General features: G+C 36.5%; 1 protein-coding gene across 1 annotated transcript in view; it reads right to left on the reverse strand.

Moving 5' to 3' along the window:
* Positions 1-2439: 2439 nt before the first annotated feature.
* Positions 2440-22931, reverse strand: part of golga7bb (golgin A7 family, member Bb) — a 34212-nt gene continuing 13720 nt past the window's right edge. Inside the window, exons 2-5 of the mRNA XM_073873595.1 lie at positions 14469-14594; positions 13743-13895; positions 7333-7436; positions 2440-3824 (exon numbers count right to left, since the gene is read on the reverse strand). Coding sequence (XP_073729696.1) covers positions 3743-3824; positions 7333-7436; positions 13743-13895; positions 14469-14594 — 465 coding nt within the window. The 3' untranslated portion in view covers positions 2440-3742. The remainder of the gene's footprint in view (positions 3825-7332; positions 7437-13742; positions 13896-14468; positions 14595-22931) is intronic.

Genomic DNA, 22931 nt, shown 5'->3' on the forward strand with positions numbered 1-22931 from the left:
GATCAGCGCCAGGGTGGGTATCTCCACAGCAGTGAAACATGAAGGGACCAGGCACAGAATCTGTATGTCTGCTACAGTACTTAAGATCTCTGCTAGAAGCTCAAGCGTGGGTTTAGCACAGCCAGGTGGAAAATTGAAAGGAAAAGTGGGAAAGAATGAATTTGAATGAAGTGAGTTAACATGCATGCATGTCTGAAACAAAAGTGGTTTTCATATTTGGAACAATGAACCTTTGAACAGAAATGCACAGCTTCCTTTCTATTTTTTAAAGGTGCTGTAGAATGGAAAACTGTATTTATCTAGGCCTAGATGAATAAGAAGAGCTCTGTACATGGTAAAGCCTTAAACACGAATGTTTCCTTCTTATGTAAACCTTGTGCATGCAAAAGACCGCTGGAAAACAGACCAATCTCAACATAACACCAAATGTGATGTTATAGTCGAGATGTACACCCCAACATTAAATACACATTAAATTAATTACCAAGTTGTTACAATGCTAAAAACAAAGTTGTGACTGCTGAGTTAGTGGCGCTATATGCTAGCGTTTAGCCTGAAGTTCTACTATTGACGTACAGTTACGTTTTGCAGGTCCATACTGAAAAAAATCACAAACTTACCACTCAGAAACGTCCAATAACAATCTCCAAACAATTGATTATTCCTCAAAATCTGTATCTTCATCTAATACAGACTCAAACATAAGATCTGTTTACACACACACAGAGCTACTAAAGGAGCTGCTCTGAGAAACAGCCAATCAGAGCAGAGCTCAACATTATTATTCATGACACTTCCAAATAAGGTTATAATGAAATGGTCTGTTATTAAGGCAAATCCTGGTTGTAAATGGACATGTAAAACTGTCTCTGGATCATTTTTGCACTTAATAAAACCACAAATCTTCTTTGTAGATATCAGATTATTACAATGCATTCTTTGGCATCTTTAAGGAATGATTCACCCGAAAACTCAATGTGGTTTTTCATCTGAGAGACAAAAGATGTAAGGCACAAGGTCTGATCTGAAGTTTTGTCTACAAAGGACTACACCAAAAAAAAAGCAAAGCAACATAAGTATTCCGTATAAAACTTTAGATTTTGGGTGAACAATTTTAACACTGACTCTTTGCACTAACCAAAGCAGTACAATAATAATATAAGCACCATAAACATTTGATGTGTCCCTTAATATTGATATTGGTGGTTATTGTCAATATATGTATATTAAAGGACTACATCCTTACTTTACATTAATCAATCTCAATTAAAGACTATTTGATTTGAAAAAACTCCATTAAATTGAAGTGCACAGGCCCGGGCCGTCCTGTCAGGCGAACATTCAATTCCTGCATTCATTGCCTCTGAGAAACCAGCAGGAGCACTGAAGAAAAATCTCGCAGCTCGTTCTGAACAGCTGGCGAGTCGATTTTCTCTGAACCCGATCAGTCAAAATAAACTCTATCTAAGGCTCATTTCCATCACTGACCTCCACGCTGGCTTCCAGAACAAGCACACACTGGGTTTTATTAAAAAAAGTAAATAAAAACATCTTTCTAAAAGGTCTGCTGTTTGCATTTCTGCTTCATCACACGAGACCAGAGAAGGGCTTTGCTGAGCATGTTGTCCACAAAACCAACGACTGCTGGAACTGACATGGACAACTTGAACCTCGAGTACTGCATGGGGTCAGGACCGCTAGTGAATGAGACACTGCTAAATATGATAGATCAAGAGGATGAGGTTAAACAAAATCTAATTCAAGGATGGATTATGGAATGGCATAAGGAGGAAATGTGTACCAATGACCATTTGCACAATGTGAGTTAAACTAAATGAGATGTTTCCTGTACCTTCCTAAATTCTTTGATTTCTGCAAACTAATTGTTGTACATTTATCTCCTGCAATGCATTTCCATAAGAGCAGATTTTATCTCTGAATTAAGTATATTTGCAATGTATAAATGTTTTGCTTCACACGTTAAAGGGTTTTTAAAGTGTCTAGACCAGGATCTCCAACCTTTTGGTGAGCATGGACTATATCAAAACAACCCAGTCTCACCCCATGGCGTCAATATTTGACGACACTTGACCATGCGTCAACACGTTGACGCGAAGGGCACACCCCTCGCGCCATTCCCCGACGAACCTGGGACTTCAATACTATTAAGTCCGTTGCATTCTCTTTCCTATTTTCTTACCATTTTCTACCATTTTCGCGTTGGTTTAGGGTTAGATTTACATAATGACATCCCTACCCAAACCTTTCCCTAACCCCAATGCCAGGCGACAACTGTTTAATTTCGCGTACCTGGTGGTATTGAGGTCCCCAGTTCGTCGGGGAATGGCGCGAGGGGTATGCCCTTCGCGTCAACATATTGACGCATGGTCAAGTGTCGTCAAATATTGACGCCATGGGTGTGAGACCGTGTTAATCAAAACAATCTGGAGAGCTACTTTTTGATATAGTCTACTCAAAAGGTTTTTTATTTTACTTGTTGATTTTATTTTGTTTTACTTGTTGATTGTTTTATAATTGTTTAAAATGTTAAAGGGGTGGTTTAATGGTATTTAATGGTATTTCATACGTATCACTTCTTTATATGGGCGTTTCCCCCAGAAAACCCCGCCCACCCGTCAATCATACATCATATCAGGTGACACAGCTTGTTTAATTTCAAAACTCAACAATGACACGAAAGATGAAGTGTGTTTTGGATGTAAGGAGAAAAAAAGTCAGGAAACAATGGATATAGTTTATTATCTGGGGTAGCAGCGGAGTTTTGCATGTGTATTTGATGCACTGGATTTTCCCAACCGGGTCATGAGTTGCATGTGGTAAGTAAGACTTCTGTCTTATGTTGGAAATATGCGCGTGCATATTATATAAATGACACAAACATGTAGTGAATTATAAGTTAAACAGTGTTGTATAGTGTTGCATGACTCGTACTCGCTCCTCCCGCGGTAGTAACTCCTCCTTCATGTTTTCGTACGTTATCGGAAAGAATCAATAAAGCTAATCTTTCTTTTATAAATCTGATTAAACTAAAGAGTCTTCGGAGATATAAAGGATGTAATACTACTCTATAGGTACTCCAGATTAACATCAGAAATGCAGAAACAGTGTGTGTTACGTGAGCTTTAACATGCATAAAAGAAGCCAAGCTAATATAAAAATATTTAATACATATTAAAATTGAGGCTAATAATAGAATGTGCTTTGGTGGGCAACTAACAGACTTTGTGCGGGTGCCCGCGGGCACCATGTTGGAGACCACTGGTCTAGACCTTGAAATCTAGTTTAAGTGTTTTAAGCTTGTAACAGTGTTTTAAAACCCAACCTTAATGTTGCTAGTGCCATGCTCTACTTAATGGCTATAGTAAAACACAGCTAGTCCCTTAAGAGGTGGTCACACATAGTCCACACACAATCCGAGACAAGGTAACAGAGAAAAATCAAAATGAAATTCCTGTGGGACGCATTCTGTCTATCATACTCATCTTTAGCATTCAGGGTGTCTGATGGAGATTGTGTCCGTCCCTAATGGAAATGGAGGGGAGGATGAAATAAAGAAAATGATAGGGGGAGGAGGGCTTCTGGCTTTGCATTTCTTTGAAAAGAGTGAGCGGTACTTCGCTTCTCTCTCTCTTTAAAATCTGGTGCTCTCATGTTTCAGCATGCGGATTTTGGCCAATGTACTGGCCCCTCTGTACCCGTACCCCTGGTGCTGCTCCTCCAGTCATTGTGCTGGGCTGCTGGATGGAGAACTCGCACTGGAACTGGAACTGCTGGAGCCGCTGTCCTCGAATATTGAGATCTCGATCTACACGACCAAAGTCAAGGGTTAAAGACTGGAGCAATGAGATCACAATAATGCTGCAGCACCACAAGAACTAACACAGTCCCATGCAACTATACTAGCATTTATAATATTGTACGCTATGATATAGTATGCTATTATATAGTATGCTATTATATACTATACTATTATGTGCAATAAACTATACCATGATTTAGCAGACCAAATATGCACTGGATACGCACTTTACTACAATACTATGATGTTGCATACTATACCACACTGTAGTATATGCTATCATATCTACTAGATCTATTTTGCCAACTTTTAAAAGAGTACACTAGATTGCACACTAAAGCAAACAGACAGACTAAACCACAAATCTTTGTCTATTACCCTAAAAATTGTTCCAGATGAGAGTTGGACAGCTGTTATCTTCATTACCACCGCACGAGAAAGCCAGAGTTAATCGGATGTTGAGAATATGTAACATATTGTTCAAATGTAGTAACCGCAATAATGGAATTAAACCCATCTTCCATTTCATTTTAATACACAAATTTTAAAACGTCTTTCCTGTTTGTTAAGGCAAAGCCCTGTGATGGATTACCGGTGGTCAGTGTGGATGAAGCTGAATGGCAGCTATTGTTTGTCCATTGCTCTTACGGTGACAGCTGGTTGGACTCTGCAGAACTGTGAGCTGATGATGGGCTGCCAAATCCAGCTGGGCTCATAGTCAGTGGGATGGGAAGCGAACAGCATTGCCAAGCAAGCTTGATGGTCCATTGGATAGATTTTCATTTCCCTAAAGAAATCACAGAAAATGGGATCTTATGGGATCCAAAGAATACTGTGTTCCTGGATGCTCTTAAGGGGGCATTTACTGTCATGCCTAAAGACTACGGACCGCTGTTGGGCCTAATAAACATTTCTGACACTGAGATACAATAAGAGCTAGAGGGTTTTCTAAAGTGTGAGAAACAGCCTATGGCATTTGTTGAAATATTGTGCAAAAGTATTAGGCCATCATGCCAGCATTAGATTTGTTGTTTATGCAATGGTATAATGACCATATATCATTATAAGAGCACAACCAGAAAATGTATGCAGTAAAAAAACTGAATAAAATGATAAACTAAAGTTTCAAGTATTAACTCGGCGGCTGGTGCAAAAAAAAAAAAACATAATTTTTTTGTTGCAAAAAGCTGAAATTGCATTTTTTGTGAAGGAATTTTGTTAGAGATTAGATTCAGATTAGTTTAAAATTAGTAAATAACGTTTTGGCTTCAGTTTTTTCATAAATTAGGTAATCATGGTATTGCAGATTAACATAAAAATTCATCAGGAACACATTTTTATGCAAATGTTTTCTCTTAATTGATGAGCTAAGTCCTCAATGGTGGGAAAAGAGTTAAGTGTGAGTTTTTTTCAAATTTAAGAAATAGCAGGAACCTACAGGCTCACTTATGAAGGACGTTTGCACACTTATGAAGGACGTTTGCACACTTATGAAGGAAGGTTGCACACTTATGACGGAAGGTTGCACACTTACGACGGACGTTTGCACCCTTACGACGGACGTTTGCACCCTTACGACGGACGTTTGCACCCTTACGACGGACGTTTGCACCCTTACGACGGAAGGTTGCACCCTTACGACGGAAGGTTGCACCCTTACGAAAGACGTTTCAACACTTATGACGGAAGTTTGCACACTTATGAGAGACGTTTCCACACTTATGAGGGAAGGTTGAACACTTATGACGGAAGGTTGCACCCTTACGAAAGACGTTTCAACACTTATGACGGAAGTTTGCACACTTATGAGGGACGTTTGCACACTTATGAGGGAAGGTTGAACACTTACGACGGAAGTTTGCACACACACGAGGGAAGTTTGCACACTTACGAAGGACGTTTGCACACTTATGAAGGACGTTTGCACACTTATGAAGGTCGTTTGCACACTTATGACGGACGTTTGAACACTTATGAGGGAAGGTTGCACACTTATGAAGGACGTTTGCACACTTATGAAGGACGTTTGCACACTTATGAAGGAAGGTTGCACACTTATGAAGGACGTTTGCACACTTATGAAGGACGTTTGCACACTTATGAAGGACGTTTGCACACTTATGAAGGACGTTTGCACACTTATGAAGGACGTTTGCACACTTATGAAGGAAGGTTGCACACTTATGACGGAAGGTTGCACACTTATAAAGAAAGTTTGCCCACTTATGATGGACGTTTGCACACTTATGAGAGAAGGTTGCACACGTATGCAGAAAGGTTGCACACTTATGAGGGAAGTTTGAAGAAAGTTTACACACTTATGAAGGAAGGTTGCACACGTATTGTGAGTCTGATATTTTCGCAGGTTAAAAGTAAATACAACCTCACGTTGTGTCAACCACGTTTACACGCTAGCTCCAAACCTTTGTCCATCATAAAATTTGGATTGAGTGTTTTGACAATTCAGAGCCACAGTTCAAGTGAAAATAAATATGGATATCATTATAGCTTTGCTAAAACAGCAATGCTGACGGTGGCCTAAGACTTTTGCACAATGCTGTATATTAAAAATTCTGAATTGTAATATTTGAATGTTTTATATATTCTGCAAAGAGGGAGACCTTCAAACCAAAATAATAACTAAGGTAGACTCTCTGGGCAAATGATGTGCAGTCTCCACCGAATGACAAATATTTAGCCAGACTCCAAGCCTTGACATGAGCAATGTTTCCCATCTTATTAGATGTGTTGCTTGGAAACAGTTGAAGTTTAATAACTTTTCCCTTGCAATGAAATGAATTTGTGAACTTCCATGCCTTTAAATTTCACCTAAACTTCACTGGAACCAAATCTGACATTGATGTAATAGATGCAGTTGATATAACTAGATCACTTTTCCCAATGAAATCCCAGAGAAATTTAAAAACGAAATGTTCAGAATGTCTGGCTCAGAATGTTGGCTTGAAATATAAACACTAACATTTAACCTGCTTTAATCTCTTTGTCTTGACAAAGTTTTTTTGAGTCATTCTTTAATCAAGAAGCAAAGTTTCTCGCCCCAGGCACTTTTTTGGTTTCCCGCAGTGTAACTACAACCATTATGCAGGAACATTGAAATTAATGCCAAAAATTAAGGCAGATTTTCCTTTCTGCGCTATATTAACATCACAGTGTCACCTCAGTTGAATGTCTAAGGGTGATGAGATTTTCTTTGTGTATTATGTGATGTTCATTAAACGGACATTTATGAAACAAGTGTGACCTCAGTAGCCACACAATTACAACAGTGTTGACTGGTATAATGCTTTGCCAAACCAAACATAAACCATCATGATTCTAAGTGGAAAGAACATAAATAACTAGGAAAAAACGATGGGAAAATAGCTAAAAGTGACAAAAGAAAGTTAAACAAACAGGAGCAAAAACCACTACTGGATCATATTCAGCCCTTCAAATTACTGTCCATTTAAAAAGAAACCGAACAGAAAAAACATCAGCTTTTTGTAAAGGATATCACTCTCATGCCTCTCTCGATGGGGTCTGTCAACAGCAAACCTCTGGGTGCATAGATCTTCTCATTTTGCTCTTGGACATACATACTGATCTTCTTCAGGATCTATAGGGTCAAAGAAAAGTCAAACCCTGTTTACTTGATACATTAGATTTTTCATAAGAATCTTAGCATGTTACAATTGAATGCATACAAACATTCATCTGTCAATCAATAACCCTGTCATTGGTGCATATTTGAAAATGTTACTTTAACCCTTAAAAAACTTACATATTTGTCCCTAAGGCCAAAAAAATGACACCTTCCCAAAAATCGTTCTAAAAATATTATACATCAATATTTTTTGCACTTTAAACGATTTAATCTTTTAAAACTAGTTCTGCCTGAAACATACATATCAAATATTCATTACATTTGTGAAAAGTTAACCCTTTATATGCCAGTTTGTTACATTAATCCATGTTTTTTGTAAAAACTAAATAAAAAACCCAATTGATCCACCATTTGATGATGATGATAATGATGATGATGATTATTATTATTATCATTATTAGACCCAGGGATGGATCAATGATTGGTAGCAACATTGATTTTTATGCATTATTTTTTTAATAGAGTCAGATTTTATAAAGGAACACTTTATTTTGGGGGTCCATGATAAGGCATTAGTAAGGCATTAATTAAGGATTAATTAAGTATATAATCATACTATATTAACAAAAATTGCAGCTAATTAACCATTAATAATACAGTACTTAATGAATAACTGAAAATATACTAATACTTTATTACTCATTACTAATTAATGTCTTAACTATGGGTTAGAAACACTGTAAAAATACTTTGCTGCCTTAAATCTTTTTGTTAAATCAACTCAGATTTACAAGTCATGTCAACAGAGATGAGTTGTCACAACTTATAAAATATAGTTGAGAAAAGTCAACTTAATTTTATAAGTTATAACAACTCATCTGTAGTCAAAACAAATAATAGTAAGTTGAAATGAATTGCAAAAAGAGCCGATTCAACAAAAAATGTTAAGGCAGCAAAGTATTTACTGTGTAATTAAAGATGCAATTTGTATAATCTGCGCCGCTAGAAGGCGCCAGATCAAATCAATAACAATGACGTAGATTAATGACGCTCTGAAGCAGCGTAGACTGATGGGATTTGTTGTCTTTAACTCAACCGCTGATGGCCATCAATCAGACGGAATGAGAAATCATGTTACACACGAGGTAAAGTAATCAAGTTTTATAAATGTTGTGTTTGATGACATCCATTTTTTTTTCATTATGTAAGGTTTCATGTAATGTTCAAAACGAAATTGTTATTCATAGATGTTACAGTATTAGTCCAATAGGTGTTGCCAACTTTGCATTACTATAAAGATGAACAAACTTACCATAAAAAAAGCGAGTGGCCCGACAGACGCTATTACTTCCGCATTTGTCCACGACACTGTTGTCATGTGGTTTTTACGTCAGTAAAGGCGGTAACAAAGGTTAACATAGATATTAACGTAATTTACAGCAGACTGCACTGCCCCGTGTCACTGTTTAGAATGGCAATTTTCCCATAATTTACAAGTAGTTGAAAACATTATAGATATTGTTAGTGGTTTTTGGATATTTTACTGCAAATATCTTACAAATTGTACCTTTAATTGTTATCTGAATAAATAGTATGACTATGTTAGCCAATATTTACTAAATAAACTTAATGACAAATGTTTTAACTATGTTTAGCAAGTAATCCCATTGAACACATTCACTTGTCCCAGACAAGTGTTAATTTCGAGCCCTGAAGATTATTAGCCATTTATTAGTAACAGTATTGTAAAATCAATACAAATCTTACATGTTGTTGGCTTAATAATGATCAATAAATGTTAATTCCAATCAATAATTGAAGGTAAAAGATTTCAGAACAGGGGAAATTAAGTCAAAGTGGTCTAGAAATTTGCTAAATCTAGAGACCAAAGTTATCAAGTTGGCAACACTGCTGACTTTTTGTCTAAAAAAACACAAACACCACTCAGCCTCTGGTTGGCTTAATGGAAATTAAGCCAATCATCATCGGTTATGTGGTTGTCCCACCCCCTCTTACACACACGCGCACACCAGAGAAAAAACATTTCAGGTCCTCCTTTCTGGCTGAGGGAGAGCCTACTCGGGTGAAAATCACTTCAGTGAGATCAATCATAGTAACGCGCAACATTTTATTGTCAGTAACGGCATTACAACTGGGAAACTGTCATTTATTTGATTACTCATTACTGAAACAAGCAATGCGTTAGTAACGCAGTTTATTTATAACGCAGTTATTCCCGTCACTGGTCACTACAAATAAAGTGAAACTATCTTGAAGACACATGAATGAATCTGTAAATTGATATCAGTTTTGTAAGGCTTTGGTTTAGGGGTTAAGTAAATCTCATTATCTAGTATTAAAACCGTTGCATCTATGAGAGGTCCTCAATAACTTAACTTCAATGTTCTGTTTGTGTTTAAAGTGAAGTGCATGCTGTAAATAGTTGGGGTCATTTGCAAACACAGCACAGATGGATAATACAGGTTTAAATGATGCTGGTTTATTTATTTTAACCATTTAAGTGAGTGCCGTTAAGTTCTGCTATGTTTCTCAGCCCCAGTGGGGTGAAACTGTGCATCACTTCTCTTTGCTTTCTACTCCACAGAACTGACCATGAAAAGAGGAAAGGATGCATGCAAAACAAAAGCAACTTGATGTTCTCACTACAACAGCTGTGCTAAACTTCAGAGCCCTGTAACACTATAGCACTACATAACTAACCTTCACCTTTAGTCTTGTTTCTCATGTCTAAAATGTACACTGTCTACATTGTATATCTTGTGTTACTATATATACAACAATGTGCGTATGTAAACTACATTGTATGCCTCCCTATATACTGTCTATATTGTAATTCCAACATGATCTCATGGCAAGTTGTGTTATATAGTCCAACAATTTGATTCATTTATTCGTGTCCATGGCACGAAATTCAGCTTTTTTTCCTGACTTGAGCAAAAATGTATTTTTCGTGTCACTCGTTTGGTAAGAAAATAGGAAAAAACAATGAGAAAACAATACATAAAATGACACAAAAAGAAATTCGTGCAATGGACAGGAAAAACTATTTACAGAAATTTTTGCAAGTAACACGAAAAACACATTCGTGCTTAATGGATGAATTTCATGCTATGGACACTAATAAATGAATGACTTTTTCGTGACTATAACAAGACTTTCTGTGAGATCAGTCTATGTAATTCCCAGCAAGCAGTTTTGCGTAAAAAAAAAATCTACAAACACAGCCCAGACCTTTAAGCTGAAACAAGCCAAAATTAATAAAAAAATTAATAGACATCTAAAACCATAGCCCAAAAATAAGTAAAATAAATATATGAATACAAACACTTTTGTAGTCACGTTAACTTTGCTAACATGATGCAATGCCCACTGCTATCTCATGTCAATTCATACGTATTTTACAAGGTGGCTAATTCATATTAATTCGTACGACCACATTTTTACATTTTCTGTACGATTAGCTTTTGCCACTATGATAATGGAGGTAGTGGTGGGGTTTGTTTTGTTTTTTGTTCATGATAATCATATTTTTTGTATGATTCACTTTGTACTAAATCATACAAATTAGCCAACTTTTTAGTGAAATCAGGCTAAATATAATAAATATCTCAAGTTATTTTAGCAAAAACGATAAGTAACCAAAGTTTATTTTGGGTATAAAGTAGGTTACACAGAGCTAGACTATATGGCATCTATACAATGTAAAGTATTTTGTGGTGCTGCTGTTTCAACACAATTTTGTTGACCCAACTTGCAATTTCTTAATTTGTTAATTTTAACTTGAAATATTAAGGTTTTACTGTCTCATTTAAACAAAAACAGTTTAATTTACTAAAAAAAAATAGGGTAATAGTTCACATCTACAGTAGATTTTATAACTTGAGCCAATGAAAAACAAATAACTTGCCCTAAACAAAATTTTCTACGTCTATGAAAACCTGGCAAAACGTATATTTTTTCTTGTTGAAGAAAGTCAATTTATTTGTAATTCTAGTAAAAAAATTAAGTTACAGTGTAGACAATGAAGTGACCGCTATCGATTTGCTGGGATTTTTATAGTGCATTTTTAAATTTGGTATATTTATTGTTGTTAATTGTATGTCTGATATAGTCAGTATCAGCTTATGTAAAATAAAAGGATTATGCACACAAGATTTATACATCGGACAAACAGTAAAAGTGAATAAAAACTGCTCAGTGGCGGCTCGTGACTGCTCTTCCGAGGGGCAAAAATAAAAAATGTGTTCGGAGTGTCATGTGTTGCTTGGGTTTTCAAAATATGTGTTTGTTGCGTCATGTGAACCATGTGCATCACGTGTTAAAACCGTTTATGATTAACTAACAGCCTTTTTGAGAAAAGTTGCCCACCTGCATTTTTGTGATTTTAACAAAATCTTCACAAAATTCCTTGCAGGAAAAATTATTTTCTATAAATATATAAACATACAAATTATATCAAATTAAAAAACATACCCTCTGCTTTCAAACAAACAATAAACAAACAAACAAACAAAATGGGGAAAAAAACATTTCATTATATATTTACTTTTTCTACTTAATTTAACCACTGAAATAAGGATATTTCTCTTCAAAAATACAACATTTTGAGCAAAAAGCTTAAAAAATTGCGTTTTTGTAAAGGAATTTATGTTAGACATCAGACTCAGAATGACTATCAAACATAAAGGCAGTTAAAATAATCATTAAATCTTTTTAACTTCCGTTTTTGATAAATTCGGTTTGGCGCCATCTGGTGGATAAAAGCGGTACACTTTCACTTTGAAATTCGTCCAGAAAGGCATATTTATTAGTTAAATATGAGCTCATAAATGACGAGATAACTCGTCAATGGTGGTGAATGAGTTAAAGAGACGCTCACATTCACAAAATACACACAAGACACTTCCTTAACATTAAACTCTGATTACGCATGAGATTATGCGTGTATTTGGCAAACGCGAGCATCTCTTTTACCATAAACCCTTTAGACGCGTCTGCAGCAGGCACTTATTTTGACATGACACCCCTACTGAAAAATCCAGCTAAGACCAGCATAAGCTGGTTTTAGCTGAAGGTGGCAGGAGCTGGTCTAAGCTGGTCCTCCCAGCATGAAAAAGCTGGTCATGCTGGTAGGCCAGCTGGTCTTCCAACCTGACCAGCTAAGTCCACCTAGACCAGCTTAAAAAGTGACCAAAACATTAGACCAGCTTGCTACACCAGCAAAACCAGCTAAAGCCAAGCTGGAGACCAGATTAAGCCAGCTCACCGGCTTGTGCTGGTCTTGGCTGGATTTTTCAGTAGGGACGTGATGCATATAGGTTCACTCAACGTGCCAAACATATATTTTGACATTACGAACCACACACACGACGGGCTACATACATCCTGTGACTAAAACTATGACTAATTTGATTTGACATTTGTTAGTCTTATAACTCCTCTGTGAATCAGTTGAAGGTGCTTGTAACAGGTTGAGATCCACTGCAGTCATTTTCTGTTTTACAATCTTAAGCGATGACGCCTGACACGGCACTGCAAGTTTTAAATCTCCGTCTCTGCTGCCCTGACTTGTGCAATCGCTCATCTTTGAAGAAGATGCTTATCTGGCTATAGCCTGAAGCACGAGGGAACTCATCCGTGTCCACTCATGTGTGGCCTGCCATCAGCTGGAGCGACAAACAAAGCTGCACATCTTGGGTGGGTGGATGGATTTCACTGAGCTTTGCAATAAGGTGGAACTTTTACCGTCTTGAGTTTACAAATCATTTTGGGAAAACCTGACGTGACCTCATAAGTGGGACAGATGTGGCCAAGCATGACCGTCACTTTTCCTGGCAAGAACTTTTAACTTTGTGGTATATCTTGGTGCATGTTGGTTGACGCACACCTGTGAAGTGTAATTAGTCTTTCTTTAGAAGCGTACAACACTATGAATGCCATGTTGTGATTCGGTCAGGTGTGCCCACTGGTGGACAGGTGCTCACCTCAGGGGAACCATTGTCAGAGTCGGGAACATTCACGTCCTGTATATCAAAGCCTTATCTCGACTCCTATTCAAAAGTGATTTCCATCTGTTTCTGTGTAACCGTGTGTGTGGTCAGAGTCGAACGGGCCGGCACATCAAAATGTTTGCCGAACTTTCTAATGTTTAGTTTCTTTGAGAATCCTCAGGTGAATGGGTATGAATGTTCCTCTTTGATCTTCAAAGCCTTTCATGGGTCAGGTTTAGATCTGAGTTTGCATCTAGATAAAGATAAAATTTATTGTAAATGAAGCAAGAGGAGACTATCTCAATACCTTTTCATAGCGTGTCTCCATGCACAGGAAGATGATGTAAGCTGTAGCACAGGCCAGACAGCCTTCCAGGTACGATGGACCGCTGATCTTCTCTGCCTCCGAGTAAAAGCAGTTCAGCGTCTTTACTGTTTCTTCAAACAAACTCCTTTCGATCTGCATACAACAGTCAGACCCAACATTGTCAGCTTTACCATAACAACTAAATATTTTCTTGTGTTAATGGTTTTACAGTCATACTTTCTATAAAACACTCCCAGACAGGTTTACAGTATACTGTAGGTGGGTGTGCCATATGATAGGAGATGCTTAGGGGGGCTTTAGTAGCAAAAGATTGAGATCCACTGCCTTGGTATACCTTGAAAGAACTTCAAGTTGGTTTGGGTTATGGTGTCTGACAAATGCATACATGTAAATATAATGTAAATGACGATGAATTTGAGCTTGTGTTTATTTTAAAACCTTAAAATGTGACTTTTGTTTCTTTGAGTTTAAAGAATGTGTAATGCCTTGTGGGATATGCAACCACAAAAATGACTGTATGATACTGTACATCCAAACCTTTTCACACACCTTTCCTCTGCCTTCCTTATTTATTTTTATACATTAACATAATTATATATGGATGTGGATTTCTGTTTATTGGTGTGAAGTTTTCAGATTGTGTCAGATTGTCATGGAGCCTGTGGTTAGTAATTGTATTCTTTGGTTCTGGAGAAACAGACTTACTCTACTGTCCAGCTCTGCAGGAAACTTGGTCTGAAATTTGCAGACGGTGCCGTCACTGTAATCTCTCTGAACGAAGACTTTGGTGGCCAGAGATGCGCTGTGACGCAACTCCTGGAGGTTGTGAAACTACAAAGACATTAAAAACAGTCAAGAGAAGCTGTAGACTGAGACGTTGACAGACATATTATGTAAATCTATAAGAATGCATAATGGCTGAAATTCAAATGGCCTTTGATTTTATACTCATACATACTGGGGTTAATGAAACATTGGATGCGTTTCCATTGCAGATTTGCGCAAAACTTTAGCGTTATTTTCTAAACTATTGCGAAATGGTGTTTTCATTAATGCGACTGAAACAGTTTTTCCTCTTGCAGTAAGTCATTTTAAACATCACGTCGACTGATGTTGGTAGGTTTACTAATATCACATCCACCGCACTAAGCAATATTTTTAACCGAAGGAGACGTAAGAGTATTAACATTAATGCCAAGGAAAACCCCTTCGCGACAACGAATAGATGTTTCTTGGAGGTAAAAGTAGATTATTTTAAATCAAAAGAGATGTAGGAGTCTTTATTCAAACATTATTGGCAAGGAAACCTCTTATACTTAGAAGCAGACACATACTGACGTGTTTCTGTGAGGTTTTAGTTCATACTGAGTCATGGTGACCTGAAAATGTGAGTAAACTCTTTCCATTGCAGTTTTGCGAAATGCACCTCTTCTGAATTGCCTAAAAAACCACCTCATGCGAGTATAAAAATGTTTTTGCCATATGTTGACGTGTTTCCATTGGCCATAATTTGAAGGGTAATGGAGACGCAGCTATTGTCCCAAATACAACAGGTTTTGGTTACCAAACCATTTAAACTGGCATTTGTTGACATATCATAATTGCACAGTGCATCTGTCATCCATGACTTTGATGTTTATCACTCAAAATACATTCTTACATTTATCTATTCTCATGATTTTTCTTTTCAGAACAAAGAAAGTTGTGCGAGGTTGAAACAGCATGATGTGAGTAAATGAGCAAACTATTGCTTTAACAGATCCAGGCTCACTGTTTTATATTCAGTGGCAAACATCACTCACAGTTGCAGTCACATTACTGTCATTCCTGTATTTCCTTGATTGCAAAAACAGTTTGAATTCTTTTTGGGCCATTCCACTGAATCGCTGTCATTTGCATGTTGTAACTCATCAAAATTGAAGTTCATTTTCTATCTTTTTTAACACTAAATCATAAACATTTTTCTTTTCAAAATGAGCATTGGTCAATCTCAGGTAACTAGTTTATTTTTAACATGCTTTCTTAATGGAGGTATTTTGTTAAGAGTTTTTAGCATAGACTTACTGTAGCAAATACATGAAATATAGCTGCATTAAATAATATGTGCTAAAAGCATGAAGACACTGAGCAAATTCTAGTGATTTACCGATTTTTTTATTAAAAAAAAAAAAAAACAATAACATCAAAGAAATAATATAGGTAACATGACTGAACATTAAGATTGACATTTACAGTCATGGCTTCAATATTATAAAATATGCAGAAAAGAAAATGAGAAAAGTGACTTTTGATCTTCACATGGCCTTCAGAAGATCCAGATGATGTCACTTCCTCTTAAAAATATGACTTTTTCAAAGTGGAGAAATCTGTTGGGTAACAGGACTGAGTAAAATCCTGGGGACAGAGGCGTCATGCAGGGCCGTAGCCAGGATTTTCTAAATACCGAGGTCCAAATATGAATTTTGGAGGGTTTGAAATAATTTTTTTTTAATGTTGAATGATTAAGATCATGTCAAAGACTGAAATCAATGTAAAAATAAAACCAATGAGTGAAATCAAAATGTGATGCTCCTAATCTCAATATTAGATTATAGATTATATTAGATTTTAGCCTGGATTTCACAGACAAGAGTCACATATACAGTATGTGTAGCAATTATGAATATATTGTAGGATAATGCTTTTTTTATCCTGAGCACAGTGGGCTTCCTGCTCTTTTTGTCTTATCTCCATCATCTTCTCTCTTTCTTTTTTTCCCCAGTCTCATTCTCTTGCCCTGTATCTTTTCTCTTTTCAAATCTGAGCTTTGTTTGAAGCAGTCATTTCATTTTCGTCTGTATCATTAAAAAAAGTAAAGTTATAAATGTGAATTTACTGAAGGCTTCCAAGAAAACCATGTAAATAAAACTTTATAAGTTTGCATTTCCTGATTATTAAGTTTAACATTTTTATCATTAAATAGCTGTATAATATTCATTGTTTACTTACATTATCTCGCACATCGTAGTCTAAAAGGCTTCGTGCTCTTTAGCTTATGTGAAGTGCAACTCCGCCTGTTGTGATTGGTCATCGCATGGGCAGACTTTGACGCTACCGCCAGAGTGCCCGAAGCGCCGGTTGGTTGTTGTGGCATTTGTCCCGCCTCTTCTTCACTGTGATTGGACATTGATGTTACCCTAAGTTGAACAACTGTAGACGCTCAGCGCGAAAAAACTGACAAAACCTGCCAGCTGTTGGCGCTATTGAAAAGTGCGTCTCCTCTATTGGAAACAATTGAAAACATACGACGACAGAGACGAAAACGTCTTTGTGTACTCGCCGCCTTAATAGGCTATTATTTTACAACTTCTATTATGTAAACCTCGGAGAATTACCGAGGTCCGGACCTCGGGGACCTCAATGGTGGATACGGCCATGGCGTCATGCCCATTTGTTTTTTTTTTTTGAGCCAAATGGATTTTGCATGCCACCTCAAAATCAAAGAAGTGTCCATTATCCATTACTTTCTTTTAATCTGTTTAATATGCAAAATATTATCAATTCTGTGCTGCATTCTTGTCACTTTTCAGAGATTTTTGCCGTTTTGATAATGTTTTGATTATGTTATGTTACAATTCTGGCAGCAGGCGTTCACGAGAGCGCGGAATCACACATGAGGTAAAATTTGATGCAAAAATCCGTTCCTCTAAAAAATTTATCTAAACATATTTCTTTAAATCATTATTGAACATTAAACTCAATCACGTGGCTATAGCGTATGTCCTTTTTGTTGTTTATAAAATTACATTAATTTCATAGGATAATGCAGTTGTTGTGCAAAATGCATTAATGACACCATTAAACAAAACGTAAATAAACAAAACATGCCGTTTTAGATGTAAATATGATGCCAATATCATGTCATTATTCCAAGTAAATTTTTGATATAAAAGTTAGTCAACACTTTCATTTTGGAGGTTTTTGCATGAAGGCGTTTAGATTGTTAGAAATGTAAGTGCCATGGAAAAGACTGAAAAGCTCAATTTCGTTTGATGTCTGTGTATGCACAAAGTTCTGTGAGCCGTGCACACTGTGCCCCCTTAAAAAAATTGGTGCATGACGCCCCTGGGTATATGACTAAAATGTGCATTTTATCTAAAATAATGACTTTTTCAATGGCAAAAAAATATAAAGCAAAGATGGGATATGTACCCACACAAAAATGCAAAAAAAAAATATCTGAAGAATTTTATGCTTTATATTTAAATGTAAAGTATAGAGTTTCCCGGACAGATCTTATCCTAGTCCCAGACTAAAATGCATGTTTGAGCAGCATTCATTTAAAAACACCTTGCACGGACGTATATCAGTGTTGTTGTTATTTTTTTGAGATGCACACCAGTATTGTTTTTTGCAAGGTTTGTTTGTAAAAACTACTTAAATGTCCTAATATCACAAAGGCCTAGTCTTGGATTAATCTAAACCCTGTCCAGGAAGCTGCCCCATAATGTCCTGGGGACAGAAATGCCACAGATTTGGTGGAATGGCCCTTCTATTGCTAAAATACAAGATTACTCTTTTTAGTCAGTGGTGAACCATCTTATAAATGGGCATAAGACTTTATGCATCTTATGCAAAATATTGTCCCTTTGTAAATGAGATGATTTCATGCACGGTACACTGTCAGAAATTAATTGTCCAAAATGGTCCCCGTTTCTGGGGCAGTACCCTTTCAAAAACTACTCATTTGCACCAAAAGACTTCATATTAGTAGCTTAAAGGTACATTTTATTACCAACCCAGTAAGCAATTTAGACTAAAACAAGGCAAAATTGAATATGCAAATAATAGACTTCTAATCATAGCCCAAGAATAGATGATGCATATACTTTTACAATGTAAATGTACAGCATGTAACCAAATTCAAGGTTATTTAGGGTAGAAGTGGGACCGGACTATATTGGGTCTATTAGCCGTCTATTCACTGTCTTGGTTTTTGCTTGTCGGGAAAGAGTTCATATTATTACCAAAGAATTTATATTATTAGCTACATATTTGTACCTAAATTGTAGATATTTGGACCTTTTTAAAGGGTACTGCCCCTGTGACATATGGACATTATTTTTTCTGACTGTGTAAATTCTGAATCTCACGCTGTTATTGACTTTAAACTGGCTTTGTTTATCACTACAACAAATGCAAAGTATTGCCTATTGTCTGTATAAAATCCCACAGCAGATTATCTGTAATCTTATCCCCTTAAAATTCCCGACAAAGGCTAAATAAAATGCCAAAGAAGGACACACATTGTACCTGCTGTGTTGACTGTATCTTAAAACGGTTAACATTATTCAAATCACAAGAATTCCAGCTTTCCAAAGATGAAATGTTTAGCTTCTTGTTTTTGATTTGTTGTATTTGAAGTTTTCTGTCAAATAATGCAGGGTACCTCTTAAGGTACCTTGGAATTTTCAGGTCACATGACTGTCCAAGATATAGTAAACTATTCACACATGCAAAGTCATCTACAGGGTTTCAAACTTTAATTTTGAGGACTGTAACCTTTCGTAAAAAACATTTCCTATGTGTGTGCAGGGATGGGCAGTATTTCAAATACATGTATTTAAAATACGTATTTGAAATACAAAATAGTATTTTGTATTTTGTATTTTAAAGCCTTTGAAAAAAATGAAATGTAATTTGTATTTAAATACATTTAAGATGAGTATTTTTGTATTTTTAAAATACTCAAAATACTTTGAGCCAGTCAACCAGTGAGGGTGCTGTTTTCATGCATCAACTAGTTCAGACCAGAGCAGGTAAGCAAATATATCTGTGCAGCTTTTAGTGGGCAATAATTGAAATGTTGGAGTGGGAAAAAAGCAAGGGCGATTGAATTATTGGGTGTGATGTGATTTGTGTCGCGAAAGGAAATTCAAATTCACACTTGCACATTGGCAGGCAGTTGCACGTTGCACGACTGAGACAGAGTGTGGAACGCTGACAAATAGGCCTACACTTTTGACTTAAAGGAAAACCACAATTTTTAATATATTACTATGTTCTTACCTCATCTTAGACAAATTAATACATAACTATCTATTTTCAATGCATGGAGGAAGAGCACTTACTTTGCAGCATTTCGACCTCAGCGTGCAGTATACTGCGCCAGATGTTGAAGTGCTGCAAACTAAGTGCTCTTCCGCCATACAATATAGTTCTCATTTTTATTCACTTAAAAATCACGTTTTACTTTGTGCAACCATACTTACTCGTGTAACTACTGTCTTTGAATGGGGAAAACATGGAAGTGTTTTGTGACTTCTAAATTCTTCCCTGTTTAGATCCTAAGGAATAAATGGGACTAGGCTAAATGCTAACACATTCATGACACACTGTGCAAAGATGAAGTGCACATATTGAAAAAAGATAGGCATGTATTCATTCATCTAAGTTGAGGTAAGAACATAGTAAAATATTGAAAAACTGTGGTGTTTTGCTTTAAAGGCCCTTTCACACGTGACGCGGCAAGTGGTAGAATCAGCAGCACACAGTTGCTGATTTCTTTTTAGCTTTGTGCAGTTGAAGCCTTGTTTACACTTTTGCAATTCGCATGGCTCTACTCTACGGCCTGAATCTGCTGAACCTGCAGGCTCCTCAGTAAACCTACAAGACTTTTATGCTTGACGTGCTCTCCGTTGTATAATTCTGTAAATAGGGACTTTAAGCAACAACTGGGAATGAATCGGCTACGGCGACCGGAAGTATGCTGTCACACCGCCCTAGCCAGGAACGTAAAAATCACTAAGCAACCGTAAACAGGACAGCGCAACGCGGCATTAATTCATTTATTGAGAAACTAAAAAATGTCATTTAAAAAAGCAAGAGAAGGCCATTTTTTTTAGATTTAAGCAATACTTGAAAACATTGAATACTTAAAAATCTTTAAAATTAGCTTAAATTAATTTTTTTTAACACATATTATATAAAAGACTTGTGGTACAATCATAAACTGATGCAATTACAAAGTCATTTGCCATAAAACATAACATTTATTTACACAATCTCTCACGTTGTAGCGACTACGGCAAATCAGCTGTTCTCCTGTAGTAGACCATTACAGTAGAACGTCGCAAAGTAGCAGTTAAATTCGCGCATGTGCAATACAACGCCAGAATGGCTGTTGCTTAAAGGTCCTAAAGACAGAGGGCGACTCGTGAGTAATTGTTCTCAAAACCATCAAAAAGCAGCGATGAGAGAAAGGCAACATGATCTCACAACGTTCCGTGGGATAGTCACAGAATTTTTTGCTCATTTTTCCGTGACATTCTCACGGATCTCCGCATATTTCCGTGGCCACGCCACGGACTTTCTTTTCCGTGGCATTCTCACGGATTGCTTACTCAACTGCTTTTTCCTATTTTCAAACCATTGTCGCTTCGGTTTAGGGTTAGATTTGGTGCTTGGGTTACTTTGTCACTGTAAGTATTGGTTTATTCAATTTTTTCTGATGTATTCTTTTATATTTTCTAAACTTTAATCAATTGTCACCTGGCATTGGGGTTAGAGTTGGGTTTGGGTAGGGATGTCATTTTATGTAAATCTAACCCTAAACCGAAGCGACAATGGTAAGAAAATAGGACAAAACAGTTGAGTAACCAATCCGTGAGAATGCCACGGAAAAGAAAGTCCGTGGCAGGGCCACGGAAATATGCGGAGATCCGTGAGAATGTCACGGAAAAATTAGCAAAAAATTCCGTGACTATGCCACGGAAATTCGTGAGATCAGGTTGGAGAAAGTAGTTTGCCGAATAATTATCAAACACTTGTCTCGTGAGAAGTAAATACGTTTAATTTTTTTCACATATAAACTGTTTAGGTTGTGGGTCGATGACACATGAAAAAGTTTTTATGATGTTTTTATAAAACATCACTTTACTTGAATATGGGTGTTCATAAGGCTGACATGACACATTCATAATCATAACATGACACGTGTCATGAATATGAAGGGGATTTTATGGACGTTTATGACAACTGTCATTAAGTGTCATTTGTTCAGTTTTGTCATTTTTATTGCAAAGATGACATTGTTTGAGATGTCTTTGTTATGACAACTTGACATTAACCCATACATCATAACTTGTCATGACAACTTGCCATTAACCAAGACAACATAACTGACCACTTTTTACCAGTGATACAAATTGAACACTTAATGACATTTAAATCACAGTTTAATGTAACCCACAAAGCTAGGTAGCTTGTTAAGTTTGATAATTATTGTTTATGATATATAACAAGTTGTGTTGTATTGGTTTATGTGTCAAGTTGTCATAAAAAAGATATCTCAAACAATGTCATCTTTGCATTAAAAATTACATAATTGAGTAAATGACACTTAATGGCAGTTGTCATAAATGTGCATAAAATCTTCTTCATATTCACGACACATGTCATGTTATGATTAGGTGTCATGTCAGTCTTATGCACACCCCTTCAAGTAAAGTGTTACCAAGTTTTTTTTCCCTAGTTTTTTCATTTCCTACAGTACAGGGCAGGGGAAAGCAAGTTTCTAAGCAGTTGCACACATCTAAATGCTTTTTGGCATTCAGAAATAGACAGTGATAGATTTCAGCCTAATAGGGATACTTGCACTGAATCACCAATTTCAGATGTATTTTGTGTATTTTCAAAATACAAAATACTGTATTTGTATTTAAATACATTTTTCCTCACAGTATTTTGTATTTGTATTTAAATACATTTTTCCACACAGTATTTTGTATTTGTATTTGAAATACATTTCCATGTATTTATGCCCATCTCTGTGTGTGTGTTATCTTAAATAGCTAAAATAATCTTTTAGAGATTTGGCTCTGTGATTTGCTCTTTCTTAAAGGAATCACCAACACGTTTTTATTTACAAGTAGACTTTTTTCCCATGATTTCCAGAAACTGTGAGATGAGTCTACAAGGACACTGACCACCAAATTGCTTTAAATCCTCTGCTTGACTGCAATTGGTAAGCCTGATGGGTGGGTGAGGATATGATGAAATTCTTCTGAAACCATTAGATTTACTGGACATCTCAGGACACCAATTAAAAGAAATGAATGTCAAAGGTTATGAATCTTGGTGAAACTGTCAGTTCTTCAGGAACGTCTGGGGTTCAGAGGGTTGATTCAA

Source organism: Misgurnus anguillicaudatus, chromosome 11 (assembly GCF_027580225.2).
Source record: "Misgurnus anguillicaudatus chromosome 11, ASM2758022v2, whole genome shotgun sequence".
Classification (NCBI taxonomy): domain Eukaryota; kingdom Metazoa; phylum Chordata; class Actinopteri; order Cypriniformes; family Cobitidae; genus Misgurnus; species Misgurnus anguillicaudatus.